The sequence below is a fragment of the Thalia democratica genome, chromosome 4, assembly GCF_965202585.1.
Source record: "Thalia democratica chromosome 4, ktThaDemo2.hap1.1, whole genome shotgun sequence".
NCBI classification, from domain to species: domain Eukaryota; kingdom Metazoa; phylum Chordata; class Thaliacea; order Salpida; family Salpidae; genus Thalia; species Thalia democratica.
The window spans coordinates 52183515-52208627 of NC_139168.1; the positions used below are offsets into that span (position 1 = coordinate 52183515).

General features: G+C 24.8%; 1 protein-coding gene across 3 annotated transcripts; it reads right to left on the reverse strand.

Moving 5' to 3' along the window:
• Nucleotides 1-14426: 14426 nt before the first annotated feature.
• Nucleotides 14427-19241, reverse strand: LOC145835171 (zinc transporter 6-like). 3 transcript variants are annotated; one of them, XR_014369835.1, is made up of 2 exons: nucleotides 16646-19241; nucleotides 14427-14493 (listed from the first exon to the last, which is right to left on the reverse strand). XR_014369835.1 is itself a non-coding variant. In XM_082942733.1 (2 exons), the coding sequence occupies exons 1-2, from the start codon at nucleotides 19221-19223 to the stop codon at nucleotides 17646-17648; spliced, it is 1467 nt and encodes a 488-aa protein (XP_082798859.1). In that variant the 5' UTR covers nucleotides 19224-19241; the 3' UTR covers nucleotides 14734-17645. The 3 variants fall into 3 exon arrangements, 1 of the variants encoding a protein (XP_082798859.1); XR_014369836.1 differs by lacking the exon at nucleotides 14427-14493 and adding an exon at nucleotides 14734-15690 and having other exon boundaries at nucleotides 16084-19241; XM_082942733.1 differs by lacking the exon at nucleotides 14427-14493 and having other exon boundaries at nucleotides 14734-18153; nucleotides 18265-19241.
• Nucleotides 19242-25113: the final 5872 nt, after the last annotated feature.

The window sequence follows — 25113 nt, forward strand, 5'->3', positions numbered from 1 at the left end:
CGAAGAACAAATTAACTATTTTCTTGTTTTTGAAAATTTATACTTATTTATGAACAAAGTAATTTGTGGTTATATAAATTTCTATTACAAACATTTAAAGCTATAAGAATAACTTTGTACTATTAAATTACTAATGAGAGTTTGATAATTTATATAATACTTAAATGGCTGTTGTAACACAAGTGTTTAACTTATAATTTTAATTAAAAACACCTTAATTTACATATTTTTGCAACATTTTCCGTATTTTTACCACCAGATTCAATAAATATTAATCATGAAAAAATTAATATTGTGCAAAGAATACTTTTACTGTGAATAAAAAACTTGATACGTAGTAAAAATGTATGAATAGTATTATAATTGTTTTTAAAGCTAATTTTTGACAAATTTTAAGTTGTTTTAATATATATTTTTACAAAAAAAAAGTCGTTAGAGCTCAATAAGATTTTTATTAGTATAAAAAAGTATGTATTAAACTACTTTCTAGTGCAGTGAATCTCAAAACTTTTAAAAACTTGGCACACCTAATCATTTAATAAACAGAAATTCTGTGCGAAAAAGTTAGTTCAGTAAGGACTTTTCGTACAAAAAATAACTAATACTAAGTTAGTGTTTTGCTTTTGTTTATACTATTTTAAATAAATTAAAACACCTTAAAAAGTGTCAGAAAAATAACTTAAAACTGAGTTTATACAAAATGTTTATTTGATTAGAAAATACTTTTACAACTGATCGAACTACTATGCACTGCGCATGTGTATGATTTAAGAAACACGAGTTAAGGTGCACCAATTTTTTTCTGGTTTTAACTCTTCATACAGTTTGAAATTTTTAAACCACCGAGTTAGAAGTTCAGAACCGAGTTAGAATTAAACTTTTGCAGATTTTTAAAAACTTTAGAAATTACTAGTCTAACAAATCAAAGCTATAATAGATAGTCTTTTTACATAATTTCTAAAGTTACGAATAAGTTTTTTTGGAAGATGACTCACTTGATGTCAGTTTAGTGCTCAAGTTTAACAAATTAAAGTGAAAGTAACTAAAAAAAATAACTAAATGAAAGTTTTTATTTTATGTAGGACCTGAGTTTTACTAAAAGTATAAAATAAAAAAGAGTTTAGTGGAAGTGAAAACTAATATACTTTAAAGCAAAGTTTCTCAAACTTGTTTTATAAAACTCCCCTATGGCAAAAATTTTAAAAAATAATCGCCCTCATTTGTTGGATATCGCCCATTTCCTAATTACTTACCCAGTTACTTTTTTTTTCGCCTCCTTGTAAATTAAAGTCCCTTAAAAGCCTAAATTCACCTTAAATGGCGATATTACCTACTTTTAGAAAACCTGTTAGAAAGGCTCATATTGTTCTAAATACGTTTTTCATCTGATGGAAAAAACGTGTCGAGTAGGTAGAATAGTATTTATGACTAAGTAGTTTATTCAAAAAAGTTCGGATGAAAAAGTTAGAAAGAATAGAAATTTTTGTTTTATCCCTACTACCTAAAGATTTAGAACTTTTTGGTTGTTTGCATAACAAAATCTTATGAAAAGCTACGATAGTATAAAATCGGTAGAAATTAAATTGAAGACTTAATAACTAGACTAGATAGCATTTGTTAACCATAGCACAGTTGGTCCACAACAGGAAACAAAAAAAAAAGGTTTTATCTTTAAAAAATTTTGGGTTGAAAGCTAACATTCTAGCGGGTTTAGGGCATCAAACTAAGCTAAAAAATACCATTTATAACAAAAGTTATGCCAGTTGGCTAGAGGCAATTTGGAGGATTTTTCCTTAGTTCAAATTTTGATGCTTTAAAAATCGAAAATCAATAATTAAATTTAAAAAAAGTAAAAAACTGCATCAACATAAAAAAGTGTTTAATTAAAAAATTGACTTTTAAGTCTTGTCTGACAAATTGAATAAACACTCTTATCTGTTTTGTCGGGAGCCGATCACTTCTAACCCGCTATCATTTCTAACCCGATCACTTCTAACCCGATCATTTCTAACCCGATCACTTCTAACCCAATCATATATAACCCGATCATTTCTAACTTGATCACTTCTAACACGATCATTTCTAACCCGATCACTTCTAACACGATCATTTATAACCCGATCATTTCTAACCCAATAACTTCTAACCCGATGATTTCTAACAAGATAACATCTAACCCGATCATTTCTAACCCGATCACTTCTAGCCTGATCGTTTCTAGCCCGATCGTTTCTAACCTATTTTACTTGTTTATTAACTTTTTTTTTCAGGATTTTATGCAAAAACAAACAAATCTTAATAAAGTAATTAAAACAATTAAAAAAAATTCAATTTTTAATTTCTTTAAAACATAACGATTTAATATGTTACGTAAAAAGTATTTTTTATATAATTTTTTATTTTAGTATTAACTTAACATAATATTAATTTACTTATTTTACCTAATCTTTTGAGTTGTATAAACTAATCTAATAACTTATATTTATAACTCATATATAATGATCATTAAATAATCTAAAGTTTTTGTGTTTTCAGAAATCTGTGAAATAATAACTTTTAAAAAATATCAAGAAAAATATTAAAGAAGTTTTTACTTTTAATCGTGTAAAATTATTTTTGCAATTTTAAACTTAGTTTTTAACTTAAATTAAAAAAATTTAAATTTAGTTTGCTCTATATACATCATATTTTAAAAGAAATATGAAAAAATCAAAATGACAAGTTTTCGACACTTAACTTTTATATTTAAGTTTAATATACAATATTTCTTATTTAATCTTTAGATATAATTTACCATTGGCTAAAAGAAATAAAATCTAATTTAAGTTCTAGTAAATGACAGGATCTATTTATAAAAAAAAAACGTTTACCTCTACTTTTTACTTTGTATTTAACAGTATACACTTTTGTTTTAAGAACTTAGAATTTAATGATGATAATTTTAAATGAAATTACCATACTAATTACGATTACTAAACTTTATTAATTGTATTATTCTAATCAACAAAAAACATCGGCGAAAGCCTGCAGAACAGAAGTCCGGACTTTCGTCTGCCGTGAGACAAGCTCAAATTTAACAAAAGGTTTGATCATGCCAATTCGATCATCAGACCACAAGTTTCGGTAGACTGTATTATTCTAAGTTTCATATATACTCATACTATACTCTTTAAAAATGGTATATCGTATAAATTTGCCCTAAAATTGAATGCAACTTGCCAATCTGGTCTCCATACTTAAAATTTATACTAACCATATAGAATCTCTTCAATAAAAGTAAAGAATAGTCTTTAATCGCTGCAATGCTCATTATATTTCTTACATTGACGACTATCAAAACTATTATACAACAGCTATACGTCATTTATCAATCCTCAAAAGCATGTAATGTCGGCTGACCGTCTAGCTTTTATTTCATTAATAAATTTCTACTTATATCTAAAGCAAAAAAAGTCACTGAAACTTAATCAGACTTTTTTTTTTAATTTAACAAGTCCGAGGAGGATCGTATCTCGTCTCGTTAATCTTCTTAAAATACTTCACTAAAGCTTAACAATATCCGGAATTTTATATTACTTAATTAAACTTTTTTTGTTTTATTTACGACTTAAATTAGTTTTTTGTTTTATTTACTTTTTTTTACAATCACTTTATTAAAAAAAATTAAAACAACGAAAGTACTAACAAAATAACAACTTGAATAGAAAAATACTTTTGTAAATGAAAACAAAAAAGTTATATTGTTAAACTAACTATAATTACGAGCAATAGCTCGTAAAAACTCCATCACAGTTCTTTTTTCACTTTCGTCAACTATTTTTTTTTTGTGGTTTTCCAGGCAGTATACTTATTTTTCTTTTTTTTACAGAAAGACAGTTTGATGTCTATTGACTTTGTTATTGGTGGTCATCTGTTTTCTTTTCTATGCTTAAACACAAGTGAAAAAACAGGATTACCACATGATTACACAGACTGAAATCTTCTGTGCCACTTTTCAACCTGGTCGTTGGTTCTATGCTCATTGTTTCTAGTTTTTTTTTCATTCACATTACAAAACTTAAAAAAACAAAAAAGGGCTTTAAAACAGTGGTCGCCCAACGTTTGAGTCGAGCAATATAAGGACTCTTACTAAAAGCTCCTAAAATAACTAGTAAGCTTAAAGTTTCTTATAAGAGACAACAACTTTAAGTATAGATGTTTACTAAATTTAGCTATATTTGTCACAGTTGCAAATAATAACTAAATTAGTATCAAAATCAGGGATAAAAACTAAAAATTATGAATTAAAGTGTACCTGTTATCAATAAGGGCTTTAAGAACAGAATGGTCATGATAGGACTTTTGTAGAACCTATTGTATAGGTTTTGATTAAAAAAACATATAAAATAACAAGAAATTTGTAGGAGCAAATGACCAATGACTACCATTAACTAAGTTAGAAAAATTTAAGTTGGCTTTTCTGTAAAAAAAAAAAATGTATTGCCTTGAATAACCTTTAAAAAATAGTTTATGAAAGGGAATAAAGAACTGCGATGGAGCTTTTACGAGCTATTGCTTGGAATTATACTTAATTTAACTGTTCACAAATTAATATATTGTGACGTAATTATTAGATGTAATGAATTTATTTTGTTCATTCATTGACAACAGTAAAATTTGAATCTGTTATTCTTTCCATTAACGTGAGAGTTTGTTTATATTATGATTTGTTATTTTGTTGTGTATTTTAGTTTACTTTACTTATTTTAGACTTAGTAATTACAAATATTATAAAGTTTTATAATAGTCGGATTTAATATTAAGTATTTTACCTATTATTAACTATTATCTGCAGAAAATATTTTATTTTAATGAAAACATGTATACACCTACTTTATTCTATGCTTCTATTCTTTCACTACAGTAATTATTTTTTTTACAGAATCCAGTTGAAGTGTGTTGATTGGTTAAAACACAGAAACATATGTTGGTACAATAAAGGAAGATTACTGTACAATTTGTTTTTATATTTAATTTACCAATAAATAATTTGATTATTTGCTTTTTAAAAAGTTCTATTTTTATTGGTTGTAACTTCGTTTGTGCTTTTTTTATTTCAATTCTTTGTAATAAAGTAAATGTAAAAAATAAATTTATCAACAAATATTAAGTCTTCTTTGAGACAATATAATCTAAATTTTATTATATGAACAAATTTAGATTTATTATTTTGTTTTTATAACAAGTCTTAATTAAAATGTCTAATAATAAACAAATTTTTATAATTGGGTTAGATATGATCGGGTTAGAAGTGATTAGGTTAGATATGATCAGGTTAGAAATGATCGGGTTTGAAATGATCAGGTTAGAAATGATCAGGGGTTAGAAATGATTGGTATTCAATTTAGTCAAGTATTTTTCGAAAAGACGCTATAGAATCTTATTTTTTTCATTTGTATTATAATCCAATAGTTTTAATGAAAATTTTTTCTGTAAATATAATTTAAATTTATTAGAAATTTTCAGGTATAATATTAAGGCTTTATTTGAAAAATCTATTATACATTATAAGCTCTTACAAAACAAACCTGGTTAAAATATGAGTTTAATAGCCTTATTTTATGTTTTATACCAATTTACTTTTAACATAAAAAATGCATAGAGCAAAAATACTTTACAAAAGCTACTACATAAGTTCTGATAACTTTTGTTCTATTAGCAATTTTTTTTTATTTAGTATGAAAATTCAATAGATAAAACCTTTGACAACATTAAAATTTAATACTTGTAGAGATGTAAAAACATTGAGTTTTTAAGAAATATCAATCCCTATTTCCAGTTAAACGCAATTTGGGCCCACAGTGCATGGTAATCATATAACACATAAACAATAAAGTTATCGAGCTATTAGTTTGAAAGTTACTTAAAAACTGCTTAGATATTCAGTCAAATAATTCGTTAAGCCGACTAATAAAAGTAGACAACAGTGTTTATAAATAAAATAACTTTAAAATAAAAAAAGAAACTATAATATAAAGTAAATTTTACTTAAAGAAGGTCGCAAGCAAAGTATTAACTGTAATGATAAAAGTAAAAACACTAAATAATAAATAAATTTGTACCTAACCCTACCATTTTTCTAAGCAGTTAACATTAAATGAAAAAATTAAATTTTTTGAATAACTTATTTGAAGTTGAGCTTTAAAAAAAAAACCTGTTTGAAATGTCGTACTTAATTACATCTAAAAATAAAATATCATAAGTTATAAGTCATATCCAACACTTGTTGATAAAATAACAAAACGTATTCTGTAATTTGAAAGAAAGCTTGAACTAAAAAGACTAAAACTATATTGTAAAATACAAAAGTGAATAGTAAAAGGAGCGCAGACTCTGCCCCGCAGAGTAAACAACAATGTATTTTGTCAAAGGTTTTTACATGTAGACACAAACGCAGTTTTATCATTTTTTTGTTTTAAGTAAAAATTACTATTTGGAGTTATTTGAGAACTAAAAGATTAAAATTGAAATTTTGTTTTATTTGCACTTATATGGTTAAAATTTTAAATATATAAAACTGACGAAATTTTGAAGTTTAATGCAAGTTGTATGCAAAACAGAGGATTTTCTCTAAAGATGTTATGAAAATAATACACTTATGAACGGTAGTGTGCACTGTGCATATAAATTATTTTACAATCTAGTAACATGATACAATATTTTATAAACCCTGTTTATCATGTCTTTTTCTATTAAAAATAGCTATCTATAACATAAATTTACGGTTCTCAATATGCTACTGTTATTTAAAGACACTAAAAACAATAAATACTAATAATACTAATAATAGCTTAAAATAAAGACAAATTATACAGTAATCTATCTTTATTGTACCGACATATGTTTCTGTGTGTTATAGGATTAACACACTTCAACTGGGTTCTGTAAAAAAATAATTACTGTAATGAAAGAATATAAGCTAAAGTAGCTGTATACATGTGTTCATTAAAATTAAAATAATTTCTACAGAATTTTAGAAGTGATAGTTAATAACAGGTAAAATACTTAATGTTCAATCCAACTGTTATAAAACTTTATAATATTTGTAATTATTAAGTCTAAGTTAAGTTAAGTAAACTAAAATACACAACAAAACAACAAATCATAACATAAAACATTTACTTGAATGGAAAGAAAAACTAAATCAAATTTATATACCGCTGCTAATGATTGAACAAAATATATCTAATAATTACGTCACGATATATATGAACATTAGGACATCTATTTAATATGCACAGTAACCTCTCGCTTATTTACGCACATTGTGTCCCCAGAAAAAAAATGCGTAAAGATACGAGAGATCGTAAAGATACGAGAGGTACCAAACATACATGGCTGATTTTTGATATTGTTTCTAGCTAAAAGCAGGCTCAGAACTTTTCCAATTTTTACAACTTGTTTACTTCATTTATAAATATGAAAAACAAAAGATAAAACTATATAAATTAAAAAAAAAGGATTTAGATTTATAAATAAACATATAAATTTATATAATATATAAATATTAGTGATATGTTTTCTTAAAAAAATACAGTTGAGATTTGTGTTAAGTGTAAGCTCTATATTTATTAAGTATCACAGCTACTTTTTGTTAAGAAGCTTCATTAGAATCCTTTTTTAAATGTTTATTCGTATATAAATCAATATTATTTATTTGTGTTTTAAACTCTCATTATTTCATCATACGTTCATTATTTAACACAGTCATATTTATTTCAGAAATTTAATTTAATCTCTTATTGTTAACAAAATTTCTAATATAAATGTTTATCAATAAGTCAAGGAACATAAGTTTACAAAGTCTTAATATATAGAGAGGTGATTTAGCATCTAAAAACATATTTTAAAACAAAAATATGCTATAAACCTAATTTGTGCAATATTAAAAAAAATATTTTTTTTGAATTTTTTAGAATTCTAAAATGCGTAACTAAACGAGAGTGCGTAACATCACGAGTGCGTAAAGATGCGAGAGGTTACTGTATTATAAATTTAGTTAATTTAGTCTTTATATTTGGGAAAGCAGTAAAGCGCTTTAATATGAAAAGTAATTTGTAATCTATTTTGAAAAAAAAGTAAAACAACAACCATTAAAAAGTGAATCAATAAATTTAACAACGGTAAAGACAATAATAGTCACAGGAACTTGATATAATGTATATTTCATATATTAAATGTTTATAATGATTAATTTATAACAAAATCAAAGTTTGATGCAATTAGGAAGCAGATTTAGATTAAATGTAAAAATTTAAGAAATCAAAGCACAAAAAACAAACTTGTTATTAAGCTTACAAATCACTGACCGATAATTAAGTTACGGCGACATACATAAAACCACAATGACTTAAATTGCATATATACTGTATATAATAATTATTAAAATGATTAATTATATATAAATTTTATATAAATTATATATATAAAATTAATTACCACAGAAATTTTTGTGTCAAAACTTTATTCCGACTAACGGCGTTTCACTGCTCTCAAATAAATTTAAGAACAGATCTACGGAATCTATAAAATATTAACCCACATTAGAAAAAAAGCATGTATAATTATGTCTAATGTTTATCTGAGTAGTAACTATAAACGAACTTTATGGTTTAAAAACAAAGTTTGGAATTAAAACATAAAAGTATAAAGTTGTCTACAAAAATTACAAATTTAATAAAAGCATATACTAACCTCAAAAAAGCTCTAAGAATAGACAAGTTTTTTAAAATTAAAATTAAATTAAGTTGTGCAGAAATGTTACGTCATAATAAATTTAACAAATTAATCAACAATTTATGCAGCTTAAAAACAATTAGTATTAAACTTATAAGTGATTGTGATTGTATATGAAAATGTTGTGATTTAAATAAGTGCATAAGTAGACAGAGTTATTTAAAGTAGAATCGTCGTTGTGGGGACAAATATTCGATAAATCATGCCGCTTGTTCAAAAGTGGGTCTTTATCTTCTGCTGCAATTACTGCTCTTTCTGTATTGCAAGTTGGGCAAATTCTACTTACTCCGTTGGGTGCATGTTTGATCTTTGAAACAATACTCCACTCCATGTTTGGCGTTTTACCGTATCTGTGAAAAAATCTCCAGATATAATCCGATAAACGCGTGCTTTGTTTTTTATTTATATTTTTAAAAGTATGTTTATGGTTAGCATATCTATCTTTGAAACTACCTGCTGTACTTTCGATATAAACTTTATCAGGGCCCTTACTTTCAAATTTAACTTTATAAATTACATTTTTAATTGAACAATTACCTTATAATGGGCAGTTATCTTTATTTATTTTACGGCAATTACATTTTTTAGGCATATTACTTAACTTATCACTATTAGGCTTAGTTGGTTTTGAATATTTATTTATAGTAATATTGTTATGCATTTTACTTATACTTTTGGCACAATTATCACTTACTTGTTCTAAGTGTTCTTTTACCATTTTAGCAATACTTCTAGTTATACGTTGATTTTTTTAATCTACACTATTATTAATACTATTGATATGAATATTTTCATTATTGATACTGTTTATATTATCATTACACCTTATATCTTTTATGTTTAAAGTTTTAATATGTTTTTTATTATTTTACAATAATTAAAATTATCACTACTAGGATTATCATCATTACTACTGTTATCATCGCTACTATTAGATTTAACTGTTCAAAAATATAGGTTTAATTGTTTGCTAACAAAAGATCCTAGTGAAGTAACTTCACTGGAATATAAATAAAAATAAATTGTACAGTAATCTTCCTTTATTGCACCAACATATGTTTCTGTGTGTTAACGAATCAACACACTTTAACTGGGTTCTGTAAAAATAATTACTGTAATGAAAGAATAGAAGCATACATGTTTTCATTAAAAAATATTTTATTTTAATAAATATTTAGAAAATATTTTATTTTTATTAAAACTTGTATACACCTACTTTATTCTATGCTTCTACTCTTTCATTAGAGTAATTATTTTTTTACAGAACCCAGTTGAAATGTGTTGATTCGTTGAAACACAGAAACATATGTTGGTGCAATAAAGGAAGATTACTGTACAATTTGTTCTTATCTACTATAAAATTTGTTATTTTTATTATTACTGTTATTATTAATATGATTAGTATAATAAGAAATATTTTATACATCCACGTTATTACTAACTTTATTACTAGAATTATTATTTGAATTAGCTTTGATATGTCTATTTTTAAAGTTTGAAATTACTGTTTTGTTGTGCGATTGTATTAAAGTTTTAACATTACTCATGCAACTATAAGAAATCATATAGAAGTCATCCTATTAAAAATATTATTATAAAAGTGGCTATCGGGGAAGTGTTTATCGACTAGTTTTAAAAATTAATTACCTAAATTTATATTAACTGAAGAGCAATGTGGAGGATTATACTATATTATATGTCGGTTACGCGGTTTTTTATCTACATCTAGTTTTTCATATTTCAATTTACATTTAAAACCTCGATTTTTTAATTCAGTTTCGTACGGTGCTTTTATTTCGTTAAATATGCTTTCATTCAAAGAGAGAGTACTTAAACGTTTTTGTGTCATTACTGGGAGGCTTTTTTTTACGTGATAAGGGTGGTCAAAATTAATATTAATAAAGAATTTGGTTTACGCTACGGACAGTAAGTGTTATTAGATAAACTTAAAGTAACATCTAAAAAACTCGTTATTTGCGCTTCTTAATCTAAAGTTATTTTAAAACGGATATCAAACATCAATTTAAACGTTGATTTTTTAATTTTTTTGTAAACAAAGGGTTTGAAAGATCAATGACACCGAGTCCACCATCTCTATACAATCAACAATTATCAAAAATACTTTTGAGTTTATCTAGAATGTATAACCCTACAAGAGCGCATACCTCCGCTCCATGAAAACTACCTATTGGTGTATCAAAATAACTATCAGTGTCATTTTTCTTCCATACGTCATCACCCGAAAAAAGTCACACAAATGAACTATAATGTCTGTATCTGATCTATTAAAATTAGAAAATTGGGATGCATAATCTAATGCGTTAATTAAGTTTGCTTTTGTAATAGACGGATAAAATTCGACTATATCAAAGCCAAAATAACGCTTACTACTTTTATTGTTAAACCATTGTAATAGTTCACCAGTATTTTCCATTGGATTAGAATAGTGGCTGTTCTTACGTCTTTAATTATACTTGTTAAATTTTTTTTTAGATATTTTACCAATATGCGTTTTACTTATTAGTCTGCACTTGACTGTTGCAGAAAAATTATCTTTGTGATCCTTTACTGTTATATACACTTGCAATCTTTCTAACTTAGGTATACGTTTACCAGTAATATTATATTCATTTAAAAATTCTTGTGCACGGGAGTTTATCGTATCAGCCGGATTATTGGTACATTTTTTATAGTTTTTTGTGATATTGTCTAAAAATAACTTATCATAATTTTTTCGGATGGATTTTATATAAATTATTAGTTTTATTTGCAAAAATGAAAAGTTTATTAGACTTTTTTCACTAAAGAATTAATTTTGTTAAGTAAAATATATTGAAAGTTATTAGTTTTACCAGGTTTAAGTTCAATTCTATTAATTAAATCAGTTAATTCAGATTCAAATGGTATTAATTTTACACAGATTGGTGCCGACTTTTTAGTCGGGAAAGGCACAGATTTAATTATTGTACTTAATTTACTTGTGTTCAAATGAGCAATGTTAAATTGTTGTCATTTAATTCTTTAATTAATTCTTAATACCTGTTTTTCCTGTATTAATTTAAATTTATTTAAACTCTTTCTTGCTATATCAACTAGCATTCGTATACTTGTTCAATGTTATACAAAAATGGTAGACAGCTTTTAACAGGGTGGACATTTAACCTAAAATTTTGACTTAAAAATACATGAAATTAAGAAAAAAAAATAATTAAAACAATTTTTTTTCACGAAAATCACTTTAAAGTATCATTATAGTATCTTTAAATTAATATTTTTTATTTTAACCCTGAACTTCATTTCTCAACTAAAAAATACAAGATGACGACTTCTACTGTCAAAAACAAGGAAGAAAACTATTTGAAAGTTGTAAAAAACTTCCAAAATAGCAGCGGTCACCCTGCTTTTAAAAGTAAACAAGCACATTCAATAGAAATTATTTCATGTACATAGGAATTCTTCCGTGTACGTTAGATTGTTAAATAAGTCTTTGCAGGCCAAAAAAAGTTCTACAAAAAATCAATAACAAACTGTATTAAGCAATAAATTAAATAAGCATTACTGTATAGTTGAAATAAAATTAGACCACATTTGTAAATAAGCTTTTTTTTAAGTAGAATTGTAATTATTTTTAGAACTTATTTTAAGCGTATTGCAATCTAAAATTTTTGCTAGACTGGCAGTAATTTTTTGACTCTTGTTTCAAAATAAAACAGTTTTTGAATTTAAAATCAGTAAACCAAATAGATTAAAACAATACTATACTAGCAGTGAAATTTAATATCAATTATTTTTAAATGTTTAAACTATCCGGATGTAGATTTGAATAAATGGTTTTGATCCAGCAAATCACTAGTAGTAAGTATGTAACATTTTTTAATTAAATAAAAAATTAAAGACCTTGAAAAAAATTATCTTAGAACCTTATTTATGTCAGGAAACATTAAAAAATATCAATATTAATATTTTTTTTTTTAACTTCACTGAATAGATGACTGACAAATAATTGATTATTTAGTGTTTAAAATAAATCATTTGTTTTAGAAATTATAGAATTATACTTAGTTTATTATGCTAGGTTAGTTTTTTAACATAAATAAAATCTCAAGTTTTAAACTTTTTATTCAAAAAATACTTGAAATTGTACTTCAAAATAAGTTTGTTTCAAATTGAAACTTTAAGGAAGTTTTATTTCTAATTAAAAACTTTTTTAATACACTATTCCGGATTTTTGAGCTACAACATATTATAAAAGGTTAAAATTTAATTTCTTTAAATATATCTTTTTTTTTATACGAGCTTTAGTTAAAACATTTTATTCTTATCAAATTTGTATGTGGTCTGAAAAAGTATATTTGTTTTTTAATATTAAAATTGTACAAAAATAAAATACTGCATGTTTCTAATAAATTATCTTTTTATTTTTGGAAATTAAAATTTTTATTTTTTTTAATTCTAATAATTATAAAAAACCTAAAAGACATAACAAAGTTTAATCTAAACAAGTATTTTAAATTAAATTGAACTTTTTTTTTAATTTTTATAATTAATAAAAACCGAATTAGTAATAAAGTTTGAAAAATAGTTTAACTTATTTTATTGTTCTTCGATACCTCTAATATTTTATCGTTATATTTTAATTTTGTTCCGGTTGGACGAAATTTTCTTTTTGAAGTTTGATTTTCATCAGAAGAATTGCATTGTATTTTGGCAGGAATAGTTTCTTCAAACTCACGATTATCGACATATATCGAGTCTGGAATTCCAAATATATTAAGAGTATGGCTTTGAGATGAAACTTTTGCAATAAATTCGTCCATGTGATCATTTAATTGAACTTTATCATGGGACTGTGACAAAACTGCAAACAGATATTTAAGGTGCTGACCGTATTTTTTTCTTATTTCATTGGATTTGTATTTTTGTAATCTACGCATAAGTTCATAAACTATTGCTCCTTCAATATCACCAAGTTCTGGTAATTCTTGATCAGTAAATGACTTTTGCAAATAGTCATATATATGAGAGAAATCTGGTCGTGGTAATTTTTTTGTTCCTTGCCTACCACGTTTTCGGGTATTTATTGGCTCGTACTGACCTAATTCAATTACTCCTTGAAAAACATTAGTAACATTCTTGTCACTTTCAAGGGCTTCAGCTAGATTTGTCCATTTTTCAGATGTTCCTTCACCTAACTCTTTTTTATTAAATGCTTCTATGCATAAATATCTTCCTGCATCATCAATTTGCTTAAGTGTTTTATTTGAAGGTAGTTTTTTCTGAATTTTGTGTTGCAGAGGCTCTGGAAAGCCATCTGTGTACAAGTAAGAAGAAGGATCTTGTGATACAGTTTCTCTCAATACTTTTAGGTCAGCTTCGCTCCAGTCTTTCTGAAGAATTTTTGATATACAATCATCATTCTTATTCGTCTCTTTGTCCTTAGGTAACTGGTAGTCCTTTAGCAAATAAGAGTCTTTGTTAATGCTGCTCTCTCTTGTATAAAAAGAGTTATCTAATATTTGACGATCATACTGACAGTTGCTGTTTATTTTTCGTTTGACTGTAGAATAAAGAGGCTCTGTTTCTTCATCACTTTCATAACAGTCTAGCTTATTTTTTTCAGGTTTCCATTCTTCCCCATCATCATCACTAAAAGGCTCATCATTGATCAAGTTGAACTTTTCAATACTTTTATCCATATTTAAATTGAGGTTCTCTAAACTAAATAGAAAAAGTATTATGATTAATTGTTATTTGCAAACAACAACAACTACCTGTTTGAAAATTAATGTATAGCATAAATTAAACTTAATGCGTTTAAAGAAAAAACATAAGTTAATATCATTTTATAATGTAAGTAAAGATCACCTTTAGAACTTATTGTTATTTTTCAAGTAAAAACACTAAAAAAAATACGAAAATATTTTAAAACAAATTTAATTTTTAGAAACTGGTGTTGTGTAACAATATAAAAAAAGACTTATAATTAGAAAAGTTCAATGTATATCAAAAATTGCAAATACTCCAAGATATGTCACACATGTTAGTTTTAAGTATTTTAAGGTAGTAAATTTCAATAATCAAAGTCACATGGTTGTGATAGCTAAAAGAACAAAATCATTTTTTTAAAATAAAAACCAACTATTATAAAACTTTTAACATTTAGTATTTAAATAATAATAACCTAATCCAACATTATTACCCAATTCAAAAATATCAAGTTATTTGTAAAATCGTGATTTTTAAGATTTTAAAAGTTTTAAGCTATACAAATTCGAAAAAAAGTATAGCGTCAAAATTATTAATTTTTAAATACATTTTACAATAAAAAAAAGAATATCGCTCCACTATATAAATTAAAAACGACGCCAACTGCCATCGGCTATTACACTTTAAGAGATAACTTAGTTTAAATTTAGTATAAGTTTAAAGGTATATTATATATATTTTTTGTAGTCATACTTTAATCGTTTTTAAAATGTATTATGTAAAGTACAAAACAAATAAACTTAACTGTACTGAGGTTTAAAAAAGTTTAATAAACTACATAACAGTTTACTAAAAAGATTGCTTAAAACGACTTGAAAACTTTTATAAAAATAGCATGAGAAGCTTAAAACTGGCTATTATATTGATAAAGGAGTCATTCTAATTTATAGGTTTAACTGAAAAAAGTTATTATCGTACTTATAAGTTTCTTAGAACAATTAGTTACAGTACTGGCAGTTATACATGCTTGTACGTTTTTTTTTTGTAAACAACAAAACAGTACAAATTTATAACAAAAATATAAATATTTTTACATTTCAAGTGTTTATAGAGCAGGAGTAAGAATGCAAACAAATCGATTAGAATATTACAGCACTAAGTTAAACGAAAAAGTTTACTCAAAAGTTGAATTGGATTTCACTATTGCACCTTAAATTTTTTTAAATATTATATTTTTTAACACAAAGAAAACTTAAGTAAGTTTAATTGCAATGCCCAAAGATTATTGATAGATAGACTATATAACTGAATTTAAGAAAATATATAACAAAAAAATACATTTACTTTTTTATGAAGTGTACAAAAAAAATTTCGAACTCAGACTAACAACTTTAAGCATTTTAGTATGATTAAGTATAATATTTAACTTCATTTTAATCTTAGTAGTTCGCTAAAATTTACAATGTCCAATTCTTTTTAGTACCATAATTTGGGGGCAGACGACTAAATTTAACTCAGTAAAAATATTTTAACATTTGTATTAAATGATTTAAGATAAAAAACTATCTGAGTTAGAAATATGATGTACAACTACATACATACCTATTATTTTTAGTTAATTTGACTACAAACTGTCAAAACTGATGTTATAAATATATTTTGCACATTTGTAACAATTTGAAAAAGTGATTTGCCAAAATGTAGATATCTAAGCATTAAGTTTACAAAGTACTACTTATTTAATACTGTTAAGAAAAAAATCATTTTTATGTATTGAAAATTTAAATATTAAATAAACAAAAAACATTTTGAATAAGATTTAAATTATAAGTTATCCCTACTTAGTGGTTTAAATAAAATATATACTTATTTTAAGATATCCTCTTAACTCTTCAAATGTTTATTTGGCAAACTAAGTTTCGTCAGTATTTAAAATAAATTAAAAAATTCCAAAAAAATATTTAAAATTCATGGAAGACTAGATTAGTCAATTACAGTAACCTCTCGGATCTTTACGCACTAATGACGTTACGCACTCTCTTTTAGTTACGCATTCTAGAATTTTAAAAATTCAAAAAGTAAAAATTTAAGTTTTTTTAATATTGCAGAAATTAGGTTAATTGTTTATTTTTATTTTAAAACATGTTTTTTAACGCTATCTCACCTCTCTATTTCTTTAGACTTTGTAAACTTATGTTCCTTGACTAATTAGTAAACATTTATTTATATCTCAGTGTATCAGAAATTATATTAACAATAAGAAATTAAATTAAAATTCTGAAAGAATTATTACTGTGTTAAATAATGAAAGTATAATGAAACAATGAGAGTTTAAAACACAAATGAATAATACAGCACTCTTGCCCTATATATTTTTAAAGCAACACAAAGTTAAATTTAGACACCACACCATTTCTTAGTTGTAAACAAATGCTTAATTATAAATTGAAGTTGCTAAGTAGACTAGAATACAAATTTTAAGTATCAAATAAGTCACATTTAAATAAAGATTAAGATAAAATCTACGTAAAATAAAAACTAGTAAAATTTTTCTACAAGTATTATTACTTTAAATAAATCTCAATTCTTTTTTTTATTAATATATGTATAGTTTTATCTTTTGTTTTCATGTTTATAAATGAAGTAAGCAAATTGTTAAAAGTAGGAAAGTCTCCAGTCTGCTTTTAACTAAAAGCAAAATCAAAAAAAAACAGTCATTATAGTAACTATATTTGATACCTCTCGTATCTTTACGCATTTTTTCTGTGGACACAATGTGCGTAAATAAGCGAGAGGTTACTGTAACTTTAGCCTTAGATAGTAATTTGATTTTATTTAAATCTATTTTTGTTTACACACAAGTATTTAAAATAATATCTTAAGTAACATTCATTTTCCATGAACTTTTTTTTAAATTTTCAGAAATTTAGTTTAAGCTCTTTGAAAAAAATACTGTTTGTAGATAAAATTTAGAAAAAAACAAATTGTTGTTCCGCGCCATTTTTAAATATAAAACATTTTACCATTTTAAGTTCGCAAATTAAAAAAAAGGATTATTTTTAAATAGATTTTACAAAACTTAACAACAATTCACATAAATATCATTACCAATAGTGTCACTTATTATTTTTATAATTTACTCAAACATTTTAGGTAATTATTATTTAATTATTTAGTTTATTAACAAAATCAGAACTTTTAAATAAACTTCTGTTAAACTGTGTATTTGTCTTATTCATTGTTCTGTACATTTTTACTATTTTATCTCCAACCTTTGTTGTTTTTTTATTATGACTATTTTCAAAGGCCAATTGGTTAGTAGTTGATATGTCATTTGCAGAGGCAGAAGGTGTGTATGCAGAGCTGAAGTCAAACATATACTTCCTTTCAGTTATTGTTGTCTCAGCTGTGACCTGTCTACTGTTAAATGAGTAAGGAGCAACAGCAGCCATAGGTTTTTTTTTAGTTTGAAAAGAAGGAGATTTGTCGTTCGAGGGTATTTTAACACATGTTGAGGCAATATTTTTTCTTGTACTTTGCTTTACCCACATTTGTTCATCTTTTACAACTTGTATAGTTAAATTTCCCACAATTGGGGAAAGACGATTGTAAACATGAGCAAGAACCAGCTGCTGGTCAGCATCTCTTCTTACTCTAACATCCAAAGAACCAAACAAAAGTAATTCATTTTTATTAACTTTTCTTTTTTTTATATTCGTGTCAAACAAGGCAATAGTATGAAATTTCTCATTGCGAATTTCAAGTACACCGTCTAGAGTTTGTGCTTCACTTAGCAGCTTATCAAGCTGGCCTATCACATGTGGTGAAATTGTGTTCAAAAAAATATGGCTACAGCAGGCTACTAAAGGACACATAATAACAATTATCATGCTTGCAATGAGAATGGCAACTATTGTATCTGCTTTGTATGAAGTATTAAATTCAATAATAACATAGTTAGCTATCATAAGAAAAGTAGACATAAATGTCAAGATCATTATTGGATTTAGTTTTGGTAGCAGCTTTTTAGATAAACGAGGAAACAGTAAACACACTGTTGTGTTCATATTACTTATTTGCTCTTGTATAATAGAAGAACTTGAAGCATAATAGATTGCATTAACTGGCTTAATTGTTACTATGCACAATTTTAAAATACTGTATGTAAACAAAACAATGCTTGCTGGAAGGATTTTACTATATTGTATAACTGGTTGTTCAATCAATATTCTTATTAAGCTATCCTTGTAGATAAAAATTGAGCTAACCATAGTAAATAAAAATGTTGAAAAAACAAGCAAAGAAATACTTCTTTCATAACTTTGAGCAATTAAGTTGTTGTTTGCATTGACAGTTGATAAACAAAGTTCATTTACATTAGAAATTAATGAAATTACTAATGTCATAAGCTCAAATATGGCTAAGATACTGAATGCTTCCATTGCAACACTTTTAGTAGTGAAACACCAATGTTTTATCAGCATGATAATAAAAACATTAATTATTAAAAAAAATATTATTTTTCTGCACTCGACTGAGTTAAACATCAGTTTTAGCATACATTTTAATTTGACATAACTGTTTTTCTTTTTTTGGAATGGTAAAATTGGACCAGATAGAAGAGGCTTTATTGCGTTTGATTTTCCACTCAAGTCAAAATCTAATTCTGGATCAATAGGTAGTAAAGTGTATTGATCTATACTATATTTTTTATTAACACCATTATCATAGAAAGACATCATGTAACATCCAATAAACAAATATGCTGTTAAATGTTTTTTTTTTTTTAATTATTCAGTCAACTATTAATTATGCATCAAAAATTTACTTTGTAGTTATTTATAAAGACATTATAAAATTGATACTATTTAAATAGTTATATGAAGTTATAATAATGCTAAAATATTAAACACATTTTTCCAATTCAACAAATTATAACAGGTTGGCCACTATTTTTATGGAAATTCATTCTAAGTGATCAAAACTAGCCAGAGTCAACATTTGTTTATAAGAAATTTGATTAAAAAAATTGTACAATACAATACATAAAATAAAAACTCCCTAATCAACCTTGTATACCTAAGAAAACAATAATAGAAATAGAGGAAAAATAACTTTTTTAATTTCCTAAAAAGGGGCCTTTTGAAAAAAAAAAAGGAAACCCTGAAGTAGATCTATATTTATAATAGTTAAGATACAAGAGGATACAAACAGTTTTTTAAAGGTCTAATTTATATTCTAGCAACTTAAAAAATAAAGTACACTTCAGTTTTTTATTTCTAAATATCAATACAGTGGATAATGAACTATTTACTGAGTATAAACTTACAACTTTTTAGATCTTAAATACTTAACCTTTTATTTTTTATTTCTTCACTTAACATTAAATGAAAACTAAAATATATCTAAATAAAAAAACTGTGGAATATCCTAATAAAATTGTTAGTTTTAAAATTCTCCTTTTACTCAAGCTGTAGCTCTTAACTATAAATAACATTTACAAAGTAAATAAATTATATTATTATAACATCACAGAAATTTCATCACCAAGCAAAAAAAAAGTAATTCTATGGAATCTAGGAACTTTCACAAATTATCTATTTTTCCATGGAAGTCTAAGGATTTTTTGGAATATTGAAAACTTTTAAGAAATTCTATGGAAATGGCAACCCTTTGATAATAAATATTGTATTAAGGACTCATTTTCCGTTGTTGAGATCATTAGGAATAGTTTGTTTATACCAGTTAAAATATGTCTCTTTGCATTAAAAGCCTTTTCAACAATACTCAAGTTGATTAAACCATTAACACCTGTTTAAATGAACTGTATAATTCTAACCTTATTCCTCCTCTTATTACAAAAACTGTCTGGCATAGTCTAATAAACTTGGTAGTAAAAAAATTGAGTAAAAAATCCATTATACAATTCAGCTTCAAAAATATTATTATCTACAGACAGATTCATGAAATGGCCATAAGTAGTCCACTTAGTCTTAATTTAGTCAACAATTTTGTTGGTTATTTTGAATCAATTTTTTTCTCTCAGTTTGAAAAACAAGCAAAGTATTTCAAATATGGCAACAAAATTTTTGTATCTTACATAAAGTCAAAAAAAACTGACCTGTGTCATCCTGATTTGTTTTCAAACCCTTTAAAATAAAATTTGCTTTTTGCTCAAACTACTAAAACCACATGATTTTCTTCTTAATAATTAAAAGAAAGATTGTACATGTATGCTTCTGCATTAGATGTTAACTAAACTTATTAGAAATACTTTTTTCAAGATTCAATGTTTAAATCAATTTAAATTCAAAGTTTGTGGATTATTTTTTGTATTGTGTAAACATTTTTGTAAACTATAAATAATGGAAAATAATTTGATTCTGTTTTTTAATATTTTATTGACTAACTATAAATTTACCACACAAAGTACTCACTTAAATGCATATTTATAGGGTTGCCAAATGTTTTTTGCTAATTTTTTCCAGGTCTTCTGAGTTTTTTCTAGGTTTTTTAAAAACAACTTTTTTGTTCTAATTTTGCTATAAAATTAAACTTAGCTAAAAAACTGTCTTAAATAGTATATATGCAAGGATTATTCCTTGGGCACAACAGGTCTCAATTTTGGTTTTGGAGACAAAGTTAATTTTTAAATTTATTTATTTACAAACTACTTTGTATAACAACTTTGAAAAGATACTTTAAAGGTATTTTATTATTGAAAAAGAATTATACAAATAACTTTTTACTTTTATAACATATTTTTTGCATTTTATAAAATTTTGTAACTTTATAATTAAATATAACTTAACATTTAAAGTTTTTTAGTGATTTTTATTTGGAATTAGAGTACTTTTTTCAATTCTCAAATTTCAGATTTTTCCAGGATTCAAGGTTTTTGCCAACCTTTTATTTATTATATTTCATATTGTTATTGAACTATTAAAAAAATGCTAAAAAGGTTTGGTCTAAGGACCTGGAGTACAAAAAAAATCAGTTATTATGTTGTACACTACATGCTTTTACAGTTTCCTAATTATATGGCAAATAAAAATTAATTTTTACAATATAAACTTTTACACCTTAAGAAAAAAACAATCAATAAAACAAACGAAAAGAAAAATAACCAAGTCATGTATTTACTTAAAAAAGTTTTATTCAATGACTTCAAAAACATGTATATCAACATAAAAATTAAAACACAGTCTCTGCCTAAACCTTAAAAAATAAAAATATAAAGAGGTAAAGTATACACATCAGTTTGTTACATAAAACTCTAAACTAACTACTTAATTATAAAGAACTCTATTATTTACTTAAACAAATAATACTTTAATTCTAAAATTATTCAATATTAACTTTTGTGTATATATATATCAGTTTCACTATGGAAGTGTCCTTAATACAGATCATCAATATTAAAAAGCTTACAAAATCTGCTTGTTCAAGTACAGTACTTGTTCAATATGTTAATAGAAAAATTTTATAGTTTTTTATAAGGGATATTTTACTAATTTATACCAGATAAAGGCATTAGAAATTGAATAATTTTGTAAATTTATATGAAAAATTTGGAATTTTTTTCTGACTTTAATGGACTTTGATTAAATTTTACCAGTTGAAGGCTTTGAAAACAAGGAATTTTGTAAATTTAAACTGAAAAAATCTGACTTTTAATAAATTTAATCAAATTTTCTGACTTTTCCTGACTTTTTTTCAAAACCCCCTATTTTTTCCTGACTTTTGTCTTTCTTTTCCTTTTTCCTGACCATTTGGCAACCCTGCAAAAGTACAAAAGTTCAACAGAATGTTCCTTTATAAAATAAAAATAAGATAAATAACATATAATATTCAAACATAAATTTATACAATATCAAAAGAGATAACTAAATTTACAATTAATCTGCTTTAAACACAAATGCACAATAATATAAGACAATAAAACAGTAATTTCCTAGCATGATGTCGCACCAATATCAAAGTGAAAATATCATACACTTTCAATTTTACACTTTTATAAGACAAGTATAGAGTTGAAAAGCTATGTTTCTAAACCTTAACAATAGAGACCGACGTAAGGTATGCACCCCGCGTAGAGTACGCACTAATTTTTTTAATAGTTTTTAAAAAATATAAGTTTTTATTTTATGTATGTAAGATGCGCAATAAAATTTTATTTACTATAAAATTATTTTAAGTGCATAATGCTAAATACCTTTAATTATTTACACAGGGAGATGAAGACAAGCTGTTTAGAGAAAATATGAATTAGTGCAACTTCTGCTGACCTTTCAACTACTTTCAATATTTTAATTACATGCAAAGCTTTATTGTGACATAATAAAAAAATTCTCACTATGAAAGTTTGTGTTTATTTTAAACTAAAGCTACAATAATAAAACAAAGTTTGTCACTTTGACAACTTAAACAGAATATATTTTATCAGTTACATAAAATCACTAATCTAATACTTAATTAGATACGTGCATATACTTGTATAGACAATATTAAAAAGATAAATCAAGTTTATTTATGCTTAATAAAGCACAAATATTTTACGTGCAAAAACTTAAGCCATTGAACGATTGTTATTGTTTATTGAACTCTAAAAAAAGCTTACTAAAAGTTCGATCAAAGAACCTGGGTGTGCAAACGAACCTTTCAGTTATTGAGTCTAAAAAGAGTTTAATACATATTTTTGTGTTACTAAGCATAAATAACCAAAAAACAATTTAATTTTAATAGGATTTTATTATTTTTTGTTATGTTGTAGTTATCTTATTTTTTATCTGTATACTGTTTATTGAATGATAGAAAAAAAAGCGCTCAAAAAGTTTAGTCTTAGGACCAAGTGTACGTAAAAACCTTTTGGTTATCGAGTCGTAAACTGATAATATTTCTTATTGTCATTAAATCTATAATTTTTCTACCAAGTAGACCTTTTTAAAGCATATGAAATAACTAGCAATAGGTAAGTTATTAAAGTAGTAATTCAGTTTTTGTTATTCCCGCTAATGTCATAAAATAACTGTGTTATACACAACTTCTTTTTTCTCTTTTTATTACTTCTTTACACGTTTTTTCTTTATACAATTACAATAATAGAACTTTAAGATAAATTAATTCATGTGTTTGTTAACTAAACAAGTTTATCATAAATTAAAAGTTTATGATATTAATTAGGTATCTTTTTTATTTATTAATAAACTATTTGTATTTACAGTTTGTTTATTTTAGTTATTTACGTTTATTTACTTAAGTGTGAGATAAGTAACTTTTATGTAAATAGTAGGATATATTCAGTTTAAGATTTATTATTGTAACTTTAATTTAAAATAAATGCAAACTTTCATAGTGAGAATATTTTATTTATATTACTATAAAACTTTGCATGTTGTTTAAATATCGAAATTAGTTGAAAGGTCAGCAGATGTTGCAATAATTCATCTTTGCTTATACAGCTTATCTTCATCTCTATCTGTAAATAGTTATAGCTATTTTGTATTTGTTAAATGTCCTTAAAACACCTCTTAGTGTAAATAATAATAATAATAAACTTTGTATTAAATAAAATTCATTTATATACGTAAATACAATCTCAAACTTTTTAAAAAATAATTAAAATTTAAATTTTATACGTTATGTTTTATTTATTTATATTTGTCCTTTTTATTTACCTTACGGTCTCTATTATTCAGGTTTAGTCTAGATTTATAGCTTTTCAACTCTATACTTCTCTTATCAAAGTATAAGATTGAAAGTGTAATATATTTTCACTTTGATATTGGTGCGATATCATCCTATGAAATTACCAGATCAGGATATTATGAATATGTTTATTAAATTTAAGATGACTCAGGATTGTTTTGTTTTATATAAAAAAACTCATGATAGGCTTAAAACTTCTGAAAATCTCTGGCCAGTTTTTTATAGATTTTAAATTTAAACAAATTTGTTGCTCTATCATTTATATCCAATTATATTGAAGTTTTTTTTTTTTTGATTTTTATTGAATTTCAAAAGTTGAATTTTTTTGGGTGCACGACTATTCAAATTCGGACAATTCAAATTCCGACAATTCCAATTCTTAATAAAAGATTAAAACAACTAAAAATAAAAAAAGTAATGTGTATTTGACTTAAATAAAAAATGCATATGTAAATTATATTAATATCTACAGGCCATTTTTTTCTTTTTGCAAAACATTAAATATTTTTTGATATATGGTTTATATTAAGTAAAAAACATAGTTATTTTTAGTAATTTTAAAATATCTTGAAAAGTATTTTAGATTTTGAAAAAAAGAAAAAAAGTGGCTTCAGATATTATCAAGATCTACATATGCATTTTTTATTTTTTTCAAATTTATATTACTTATTGAGATATAGTCCTTTTAATATTTTTTTAAGAATTTGAATTGTCGGAACTTGAGTTGTCCGAATTTGAATAGTCATGTAACCAATTTTTTTATAGGATTTGTAAAAACTCTGGATGACTCGGACAGTTTGTGGTCTATCAGAACAGGTTTTTTGATTTAAAGAGTGGTTATTCTGTGTAATCTACAACAAATGAAAAAATAAAATAAATTTTGCTTAAATAAAAAAAAAGATAACAGTAAATATTCAAGTATTA